General features: G+C 36.8%; 1 protein-coding gene across 2 annotated transcripts in view; it reads right to left on the bottom strand.

The window, feature by feature from the left end:
• Positions 1–169: 169 nt before the first annotated feature.
• The window catches only part of LOC143296696 (delta(14)-sterol reductase TM7SF2-like), a 33360-nt gene continuing 21228 nt past the window's right edge, over positions 170–12301 (bottom strand). For both annotated transcript variants that reach the window (XM_076608738.1, XM_076608739.1), the window contains one exon: positions 170–12031. In XM_076608738.1, coding sequence (XP_076464853.1) covers positions 11871–12031 — 161 coding nt within the window. In that variant the 3' untranslated portion in view covers positions 170–11870. The remainder of the gene's footprint in view (positions 12032–12301) is intronic.

The raw sequence follows: 12301 nt of genomic DNA, 5'->3' as shown, positions 1-12301 counted from the left end.
TATATCTTGACAACTTTCTGAAAGGATCTGTCTTCAATAAAATTGCCCCCCCCCCCTCCCCCAACAAAAAGAGACTCCAAAGGGAAGAAAATATTTGTGAATGATGTTAATGTGTGTTCCTGTGTTGTAAGCACACCACACCCACACCACTCAACGCATCAAAAAACAATCCACATCACCATGTTTAAAAAAAAAAAATCAAGTTTTTATTATGAATCTACGACACATGAGAACAAACATCAGAATGTATGTACAGTTAAAAACAAAGGCAAAAACAACACGGAAGAACAAATGTTGACCGAAAACTCTGCATGTCATGGAAGGGTATGATCATCAAAGTACAACAAACGTCTGCATAACCTATGGTCTTGTCTGCCATTGATTTGTCTGAATGAGAAAGTCTATCCCAAATGGAGCAAGCTAGCTGGAAATGGCAGATGGGATCCATAACCTAATTCAAAACCTGCCACTTCAAATCTGCAGTGCAAGCAAGTTTCAAATTGCACTGAAAGAAAATGTACACTCCAATCATAAGTAAACAAATGCACAAGGAAACGCCTCTTTTGACAAAGCTTCTGTAAAAACATTTTGGCATGTTTAAAAAAAACAAAAAAACAACAGAATACCCGCAGACCATTTCACGAGAAACCTTGAAAATGGTGACAAGAGGAAAAATTCTTCAGAATTTGTTAAAACTGCTGAACAGGAGGAACACAAGACCATTTGACACACACACAAAAACAAGAAAAAATTTGACACAAATTCTTTTGGACATACAGGCAAATATTATCAGTAATTTTAAGCTTATTCCCAAGAAAACTAACCAACAAACACAGGATCTATAAAAGATGAGATTATTCAAAGTCTGAAAGATCCATCCAGTTAAGTCCAGACATCAAAAGACCATAAATTCACCAGACTGAAGATTGTGGCATTTAGTGATCAGCTGGGTAAAAAAAAAAAAAAAAAAAAGAGGAGAAAATACAGTTCAATTATTTAAAAAACAAAACAAAAACATGTATAAAGAAATGTAAGAAAATGCCAAAGATTCCTGAAGATTTGATTTCTGAAATTTCAGTTTCAGTAAGAAAAGCTGATCTGGTGATCAGATTCTTTGAATTTTTTTATTTTGATATTTCCAATAATGTATGTATAAAGTTCAGTGGCAACAAAGGTACCAGTAAAATTTGAGACCATGTACAATAGAGATACGTTTGTTATTCAGTGTATATTAAACAAGTACACATTTGAGTATTACTATGGTTATGCTTATCGTGACATTTCAAAACCATGTTCAAGACATGGTCAAAAATACACAAGAACATGAAATCTGTCACTGATATACAAATAGTTCAATCAATTGTGACACTGCTACTAATACTTCCCTTCAGTATATTCTCTTAGATACACACATCGATCAGCATAGTTGAGGAAACTTGGCTTGTGCGTGCGTAGGCAGGGTTGCCAAATGATCATAATTATGTAAGCCGATGATGTTATGATTCAACGATTATGGGTGGATAATTGACTAGCAGTATGAAACTCAAGTACACGTGGTTATAGATATACAAACAGATAATAAGAATGTACATACTTTACAGAACTGAAGCATGGCTTTGAATGTGGCATTGTTTACAGATCACTGTTACACAAGATTACAAGTACACTGCCCCTAGATCTCATTCCCCGGTTATTTTTTAGCAAGAACCGCGGGCGCATGCGCTTCTTCATTTCCTGTTTTAATCCAGGTCACAAAAGGGCTAAAATTTCGTCATAGAAAACACTGTCCTGACAAAAGTATTTTGACCAATTTTGGCAAGTATTTTTGCCAGTTTATAAGATACATTTGGTTTTCTAATTACAACCATTATTTGCTGTAGTCTTCTATATTTACTTTGAGCATGTTTCTTGTCACATCTCTGCCATTACATAGTTGAACTGACCCATTTATAAACTTTGCTAAAAAGTTGTCTGAACAAAGGCAGTGCAAACTCAGAGAAGCTAGTTATGGTGGTAGGCTGTCCATGATGTCATATGACCCACATCTCATTCTGACTTTTAAAAGATAGAAGTTTTTGAGTGAACAGTTCTGTCTTTCAATCACAGCAATAGTGATTCCATTGAATACTATTAAGTGGTAAGGAGACGCGTCCTGTAAGACCCACAACCTTTTCAATGGGCACATAAAAAATTTGTACCATAAATAGATCCAACACTTCATACTCGTGAACTTTTCAATCAAGGAATACACACAGTCTTATTTTTGGAAGTTATCAACAATGAAGAACACACAAATAAAGGTGGTGGTCTTTTATAATATTGAATGGGCTGAGGCAGGGTTCCTGAACACTTTTTGCGACAGTTCTTTATGTTGTGAAAATTAACAAGCATGATTACTACCCAGAAATATTTTTGTGCTTATTTAACAAAGCTTATTTAATATTTCTGTTAAAACAAAGTGTGAAGGACAGCACCCTCCAACCTTGAGGACTATGCTGCCCACCTGACCTATTGTCTGTCACTGATGCAAAATATTCTGCTATTGATGGGTACCCTTTCTCCAGCCTGTTAAACAACAATGTTGACAGAGGTCCTAACTACTGTGTACAGGGAAAAATAATGAAGGAATGACATGAACATAAAGAGTACAGTAGTGTCATGCAGAGTGAACTGGAACGGAGGGGGATGGGGGGGCGACCGTCCAGTGGCCATACGTTTTCAGGGAATGTCTGTCTGCCCCCATGTGCACAGCTGCCTACCTAAAGGTTCCTAACTACAAATCGTCATCTGCACCCTTGACTGGGAATGAGGAAAGAAAAGAAAACATAAGCTTAGCTTCAATTATCTTTTCTCTCAAAGCATTTCTCACCTTCCTACTGCCAGGTGTAAATGGGAATGGAGGTGGGGGATAACCTGGAAAAACAAGTGTCTGAATAATAAATTTCATGCTCAAAGCATCCAAAGTTAATTGCAATATTCTTTATTTAGCATGCATCTCTCTTTTAGGATCAAAACTGCTTTTTATGAAGTTGATGAACATGGCAATGTGTACTTGGGACTTTTTCTGTCATTAACCATTTATGTTCATTCCTTGAAATGAAATGGGTGGTCTTCATGTCCGTGCTGCTTGTGTTGCAGTGTGTTGGGTGTTGGTCAGATCACCTTCAGACCTCTGAGGTCCCTGCAGAAGGCATGGTACGACAAGTGTTTGTTGCATGCAGTAGTTTAAACTGCATCCTGTCCTCAGAAGAAAGACAGTGGTGACCTGCTCTCTTCTGACACTGGGATGGTTTGAAGTGGGATTTAATAACAGTCTATCATCTGTGTAAATTACTGCTTTTTTAAAATTTTTATTATATCTTCCAAAAGTAGCAATGTATCATCTCTGATATGGAGATTCTTATTTGAATGACCATCATTCCTAACTCAGCATCATAATATAGGAAAACAGGTGAAAAAAGAAGAAAACATAGGAGAATGGCTGGTAGCTGTGCACATGCATGTTCAACAATAACAAGACACATTAACATCAACACATACATGTTCAACAATAATACCCAGACACACAAAACAGTGGCATCAATACATACATGTTCAACAATAACACCAAGACATACAATAACATCAACATGTACACGTGGAACAGCAAAAAACACCAACACACAGAGGCTGAGTGTCAATTAACATCAGTATACTCGTGGAATATCATCATTAGCACATGCATGACAAGCAATGACATCAATAATATATGCAGTTTGAACAAGAACAGTGATCAATATATGTTTTTCCCATTTTTGATACAAAAGACAAAAACATGTATTTGCAAAATCAGAGTGCGAAAGAGTAAATGAGCTATGATACAGAATATGAGTGTTCCTACATTCCTTAATGATATAACTAATGGAATATGATACAGAATGAGCTTTCTTATACCCCTTCATAACTTAGTTATGTTATTTTCTTGTTACTTTTCTACACCCCTCCCTATATAAAATTGCAGAAGCAGATATGATTTTGATAGTTTATATGTAAATGGGTATGACCAAATTAAAATCATATGGACACGTTTCTGGGTGTTATAACAACACTTTCTAGTATTATGTGATTCATGAAAATGTTTTTTCTTTCGCTTTTATCAATGGAAGATGTAACGTCAACAGATTTAAATTTACTAGTATTTTCCCTTCATAAAGTTGGATTTATGGTGTTTCGGTTTGTTTGTTTTTTTATTCAGAAAAAAATCCCGACCAGGAAAATCAGTTTGAAAAACAAACAAAAAATAACAATCAATGAACTACACCACTTAGCGTTAATAACCAAGACGCCCAGCTCTTAATTTTAACTACAGGCCCAAATCATCTGTACTGAAGTATACTGACCAGTTTACAATGTGGTACTGGCTGAACAGACAAAAAAACATATGTCTAGAACTATCCTTTGAAGCTGACAGACTGAAATTAGACCCAATAAGCAGTTTCAGTTTAATCTGGAAATCCATTTACCCAGCAGTTACATTATATAATCCATGTTTGCTATGATGTGTCTAAGAGTTCAGAATGAATCTGAAAATTATGTACAGTGCTATGTATCATTTACTGAAAGCTTGGTGTCCTGTCACTTGGCAAACTGTTTGCATTCTGTCAAGTATTTGCAAAAATAAAAAGTCCACAGCAACAGCAGAAGTCATTAAGATGCTTAACTCTTGAGGGCTAATGGCCTCTTGTTATTGTCATGCACAATGCTGTCAAATCAGCTGTTACTGATTCAGACAATATTAAAATTTGTACAGAAATATTTCATTCCTTTAATACTGCAGAATCCAAGAATGCTTTTGTTTACTGCAAGCTTTTGGTCTTTATGGGGAAAAACCCCAAAGACCCACCACTCTTTTACAACCAAATTCTGCCTTTAGAAAGTCTTAAAGAAGATAAGAAAACCGGCAAATGAAATGAAAGCATTTTTAAAGTCTGCAAATGTATTTCTCTGTTACTCTTGCGTTGTGTGATCCACACTGCTGCTGCCATGTTCCTGCTGGGTGAAGGGATTTCCAGAGTTGTGGAATGAGCAACACTCATGGAGGGAGGGAAGGAGAAAGGGTACGCAGCACACTGCTCCCCCACAGACACAAACATCAAAGATCTACAACATACACCTTCTCTCTCTACACTCTCAGCAACCACCGCTTACACACACAGCACTGTAGCAAAATCAGATTCAGAATACGTGAAATGTTAACAGATTGTCTCAATACTGATGATGAATTGTTTAGATGTTAGCAATCAAGGGTGCTTTTTTGTTGTTGTTGTTGTTCTTTAACACCCATGTGGAAACAGCTTTTTTCCATGCTGGCCTATGCTTTCCAAGTTATGAGACTCAAAGTTTAGCAATGAAGTTGAGTCCAGAGCAACATGAAGATCATGGAGTGTATTTAATTTCCCCAATAGTTTGCACAATGGTTGTTTTTTAATGAGCGATCTCTTTCTGAACGGATGTTTATCCACCTAACAAAAAATTGGAAAATCACGTTTCTTTCTTTCTTCCACATCATCATAAGATGGTTGATACACTAATACGCTTACACTCAACATTTATCATAGTCTTGAAAATGAGTGATGGACATTACCAAAATGATAAAGTTATCAATAAATGCTAACTGGTCACTGCAATGGAATGACAAAAAAGCAGGACTCTGTCGTCTCACTCATGTCAATTATCATCTTCATGTATCTTCTATTTTCTTCCAAGCTGCTGCAGAATCTGCCTGCCCTGACTGTGTGGCAAGGGAGTGGGGGAGGGGAGAGAGCGTGTAACAAGCTGCCTTCTCAGAGCTGTAGTTATGTGAACGTTGCTCACACAATGAACACAAAAAAAAACAAAACAAACCCTGTCTGCCCATAGGCCCCACTTCTCCACACGTTGCCTGTCACCCACACAGCCACACCTGCACCATGTCACGCCAAACTGCACCATACCACATCCTTCCTTGCCCCAATCAGCTATGGATTGCTGCTTGATACTGCCCTGTAGTAAACGGAATGTCTGGGCACAAAAATGTACAAGGTGGAAGATAGGGACAGGTGAATGAGAAAGAAATGCAAAACACAAGTCATCTGCCATGATTTTAGAACTGACCATGGCAAGGTTAAGACAGAAGTGTGCTCAGAAGTTATTAAAGACAATAAGGTCTACCTCTTGCCTTCAAAGTGATTTGAATCCTAATCAACTATTAGAAAAAGGCAAGCAGCAGGGCTGCTGAAAAGACATTTTGGTTTAACATTGCGAAATGAAAAGAAAAATTTGTCAATAGTATTTAATAAAAACTGATATGAAATGAAAGTTAGTTGTACCAGGAATAATTCTGACATGTGCGTTTCTTGATATGCATCAAGGCAGAGACAGTTTCTACCAGCAATCCATAGGTGGTGGGGTTCATCATTCAGTGTGCATGGCAATTCTGAGAACCACTCTCTCATTATCATTATAAAAAATTAAAAAAGTTAAAAAGGGCCTTTCACTTCTCATGCATCAGATATACCCTCGCTGAAATCTCTCACACTTTTCAAACAAAAAAAGTTGTTGTAAATTCAAAGTTACATTGGGTGGTCCAAAATTAAGAGTACTGCATGAAGCACAAGCCACTTTCCAGAAGAACAGGAGCTGTTCGTTTTTCCACTCTCCTTTTTGATCTCTCACCGTCTTACACATTTCCGAAAACATGCATCACATCCTGGATACACAGGTTTCACTGCCCTGGACTCTTTCCTGTTCTCCTCTGCCCTATCCTACCCCATCCCTTTCCCTCCCGGAAGTTCACAGAAGAACTGAAACTGTGCATACTTTGTATTGCTGCTGCAACAATATTCTTCAACAACTGTCAATAAATCCATGGACATTAAACCCTGTGGTCATAAAAGATGTGCATATCAATTCATTTTCCTAAGGAAACACAGGACTGCTAATTTATGGCTGCCATAATGGGAATGCATAAAAGGCTTCCAATTCATACTGCGCAAGTTATTACTATCATGAAATTACTGAATATTATGATAATGACAATGATAATGACAGAGTTACAGAAGTTATTTTTTGAAAATGTATTATTTAATCTTTCACCAAATCACTGAGTTTATACACAAACCCAAGCCATACCCAAATTGGCATTGAACCCAAAAACAATTTTTTATGGATGTCAGATTTGTTAGATACATACATGTACTTGATATATGACTGTTCACAGCAGCTTAAGTCTTCTCTCATCTTACAGATGACTCCATACACAAGAGCCAGTAATGACAAAACACAATCTTTCTTGGCCTGAACTGGAGGAACAACACTGGTGTTTGCAGAATGGGACAAAAGACGAAGGTCAATTTGCCTCTTACTGCAAAACATTTGTAGAAGTGGACTTTAATAACCTATTAACTTTTTCTCTCAGGTCATGTTTTTCTCTTGAGGACAAGAAAAAAATCCTATCTGAATTACCATACTAAGACAAAAAGTGATGTGCAATCAACACTTGATTTGTCTAGTTTGTTAATTGATGTCCCTTCATCTGAAGAAAAAACAAACTCACCTGTTACATGATTATGATTCTAACACAAAAATAAAAGACGCCAATATTATACAAAAATACTTCATCAGACAGCAAGCTCACTGCAAGTGACAGGCAGGCAAATCAGCAATGGGGTGATTGTCAAACACATGTGAATACTTGCCACACACCATTTCACTCATCAACACAAGCACACTAACCACCAAACTTAATAAGCATTTGAAACAAACTGCACACACTTTGTTTTTGTCAGTCTATCTGCCCAATACAACTTTTTCCAACTTAGACAAACAACAAAATCATACAAAAACAAAACAAAGAAAAAAGTTATCTCTTTCAACTATAAGAAACAACAAAAACAAAATCTTTTTTTTCAGTACATTAAATTGTGGAATATTTCCTTAAAACCATTTCACATAAAAGCAAGTTAAAATTCCTAGCAATACATTCTGAGTTTTCATGGATTCTTAGTTTACATAGAAGTAAAAACCATCAGTTACCATGCCAGCCCAAATGCTGAGGCGATTATAATACTTAAAACATTTAAAAAAACGAACACACAAAAAATGTTCTCAAAGGACAGGGCTCTGATTTCAACTGAAATTCTTTACCTGACACGACTGATGTGAAGAGAAAAAAAAGAAAGAAAAAAAAAGCACTACAGAAAAAATGATGACTACACCCAAAAACCTATCAATCTTTCAAAACCTCACTCACAAATAAACCATGGCATCATTCACACCAACTTGCATGATAATAAAATTTTTTTTTTTTTTAAAGAAATAAGTCATGATAAATATGTACAAGAAAGCAACACAGATACAAGGACACAATATCTAACTAGCGATTCTTACCATCTTGTGCTTTAAAAGAGAAAAATAAAAGCAACATATACAGCCAGTTTTTTTCTTTTCTTTCTTTCTGTGCTTTATATGCAGGTTAAATAATAAATATTCATGGGACATAGGAAAACGCAACCGTCAGTCCCATGCAAACATAAAACAAATACAACACACACATAACAGAAATGAAATTGTAACCATGCAATGAAGCTGGACAGGTGAAAACATAATGCATGGAATTGTAACCACACAATGAAACAAGACAGGCGAAAAACAATTCAATATCAATGGAAATTCATTTCAAAGATCTCGCAATGCCATTCACGTGTGTATTGCAGAGGCTGTATGCGGGCTGAAAACAGAAGAAGAAAAAAACAACAGCGAGTTGTATCAGAAAAATTTGAGAGAAAAAAGAAGGAAAAAAAAAGGAGTATGTCAAACTCTGATACACCAAGAGTTTGGTGGAATGATGGGACAGGAAATTAAAAGTCTCTGCAGACTGAACTTGTTGACATAACATTCATTCAATGCCAAAAAAAGAGGAAAAAACAGCCATGCTGACAAAACAGAGACAGAAAGTTTAGAAAATAACAGAGGGATGAGGAAGTACAAATACTGAATAAATATCCAGGAACAGATTAATTCTTCTCTCCTCGATTTGCATAGCTGCTGAATTCCACACATAAAAGACGGTGCACACATACAACCAACAGCACATACACAAAACAGGCTCTACTGATGCGCACACCTGTAACCTGAAGTGTAAACTTTTTCATTCCTTGAGCAAAGACTGTCAATCTTGTCAACTTGCATTACTTAGTCCTCTTCCATTGCAACTTAACACTCAATACCACGTTTGTCACATCCAAGTGTTTTCGTTCATCTAAAAATCATGTTTGTCAGTAAAACAGAGCACCCAATGGCAGAAGAGAAAATGTAGGAGCAAGTAAAATCTTATTTCATTTCAAGAATGGGTCATATTCTCCACATCCTCCTCCTGCACTTGTGGACAGTATCCCCCTCATCCATTCATCGTTGAAAGGTTATCCTGCATTGTCGTATAAGCCTTTAGTTTTTCTTAGTTTCGTTCTTTCTTTTTGCTATCTTTCCCTAAATCCATAAACAGCAACTTCAATGACTGACTTCAAACATTCAATTAACACTAAGAGGCAGTAGACCAAGCAGCACGACAGAACATTAACAGTAAGCAGACCTCCCACCACCCAATGAAGTTTGAAATTACCTTGAAAACATGACAGCACCACAGATGTGCTCTTAATAATAAAAACTATGATGTTGATCTCCTTTCAATGAAGGACTGGGTTAAATCTAACTAATGAAATTCTTTCATAAAAAAAACACACACACACACACACAAAAAAACAGCAACAAAACACTGGGACAGTGGGAGACACTCATTTTGCTTCTTACCATCAAGATCAACAAACTAAGATAATGAAATCTGTAAATGAGCTTTGCTAGTCTTCATACATTTCAGGAAAACCAGATAGTTTATTGGTCTTAATTTTCTATGGGTTTATTTCAAACAATTCTTGATATCTTCCCCCAACTCACCTCTCCAATACCAACCGCAGCAAGGACTAAAATGAATACCCTGCCACATCAAAAAGCTTTCAAGAAGCATTGCACCACTAATGACGATGATGCAACAATAAAAAATGTAATCACACAAATCAGCCACACATCAACCCATTCCCTTATCTCTATTTTTTTTTAAACATTTTTTAAATAAATGTTTTTCATGATTATGCTTCAACACTATCACACATGCAATTGCATATAATTTGGATCAGGATTTCTAAAGGGTTTAATACTTGAAGAAACAGTAAGAAATACTGGGAGGCCGTGTAACTAACTGTTCTCTTGCTGATCGAGTGCAGGCACTGAAGTCAACAGGACATCACATAGTGTGCCATGTTTGTTTATACTTAGAAGCTAACTTATCTTGGTGGAATGAAAGTACGACTTAGTATGGTGAAGATTTTTTTGAAAGCAGGAACTGGTTATTCACAAACCTCAATTGTATAAGTCAGAAAGTGAGTAATCAGGATCATCAAAATCATTATTGAAAGTGAGTATCGGGATTTTCAAGTTCATTGATACTGCCAAACTGGACTTTGCTTTGAACTAAATGATAATATAGAGAAAGCGGATGGTTATGATGCATCCATTTAATTATGACGTTTAAAAAAAATCCTTTTTTTTTCCTCCAATTTCATCTTATTACTACAAACAAAACAAAATGAGTAAGCAGCATTCCTGAATGACAAATGAAGAGCACTGCCAAAACCATAAAGCATTCATAACATTTCACTTGATACCATCTTGAAATGTGACTGATGGAGAGGACAACCATTCCTTCAGAAAAGATCTGTAAAATAGATCATCACTGTAAAGAACTATCATCAAGATCCCTGGACTGTAACAATAGCAATGACACATGGACCACATAGCAGCAAACACCCATGGATCACATAACTATGGATTAGTTCCTGTGATGTATGACACAGACATTCATGAGACACACTGCTTTCCACACACACAGTGCACTTTGATCTGTTTGTTAACCAGACAAAGATGCTCCACAATGAACACGACCAGCAAATTCTGCTACCACGCATGACAAACATGTTACACATTATGTCTGGCATCCTTGGCAACAATCGTCCTTGGCAACAATCAAGTCACACTCCCCCCTCCCACCCCCCAAATCATCCATTTACTCCCAACTTCAAACTGTAAATGCACTCTGACTTATCATTCTTGATTTTGTTTGAACAAGAATTATAAATTTGCTTCAACCTCTCTTCGGTCATTTAATGCAAATACCTGAGAGCTGGATACAGAAAATGATACAGAATTAATCATGATTTGTGGACAACACTGCTATACAAAACAAACTCAGTGTTTCATCAGCAACAGGAATAGCACAGTTTTTTCAGACTGTCTTTTGGGTTTTGAAAAGGATTACTTCCCATCTGTTATCACTGCACAGAATGCAGTGACAAGCAAAACACACACACACACCCACCATTTGACCATCCTCACTGAAAACATCCTGTATGTACTTCATCCATCCTATCTTACCTTTATCAAATATTCTGCATATGCTAAAATTCTTTGGTGACCACTGCTGATGTGGTAAATGTTAAAGACTATTTCCACTTGTCTATGATAAAACTGTGCAATATCCATTCAAACTTTAGCCCAAGGAATTTATTCTTATCTGTTATGTGTGATATGAAACCCGAAAGTTGCAATGTGACAGTGTGCAACAATTTTTGATAAAATTTGGATATTTATGACATGGCTCATACACTGATGATGATGATGATGATGATGATGATGACGGTCACTATGACACTTAGCACAGCACACTGTCCTGGATGTTGTTTTAGTTGTTTTTTCCCCATCATGTTCACATGCTACAGGAGACAAACCCCTGACACACGTATTCAGTAGATGTAGGGGATGATTCTGTAACGCACACGTTCACAGTAGCGCTCCCAGCTGGCCCCATACTTGCGTCGGCAGTCAGCATCATCTCGACGCTCACGATGGATGAGGAGGATCAGGAAGTAGATGGGGTAGAAGTATGGAATAATGTTGTTGAAACCTGCCATGACAGAAATGAATGATTGAAGCACGCATATACACAAAAGTGAATGAGAAAAGATTGTTCAACTGAGTGCAATTGTGTTCTTAAAAATGTAAAAAAACAAATCAAAAAAAAAACCCACATAACTACGCATGTGAAACTGCTGAAAAAAACACAACAAAAAACAAAATTGCTATGAACTGGAAGCGACTCCTTGATGCCACACATACCCATGCAAGGAAGCATACTGTAAGGGCCCATGTCTAGTGACCTAGCAAACATGCCTTC

This window comes from Babylonia areolata, chromosome 21 (assembly GCF_041734735.1).
Source record: "Babylonia areolata isolate BAREFJ2019XMU chromosome 21, ASM4173473v1, whole genome shotgun sequence".
NCBI lineage: Eukaryota > Metazoa > Mollusca > Gastropoda > Neogastropoda > Buccinidae > Babylonia > Babylonia areolata.
The sequence above is the reverse complement of the archived record's forward strand: the minus strand, read 5'-3'. Positions and strand labels throughout refer to the sequence as shown.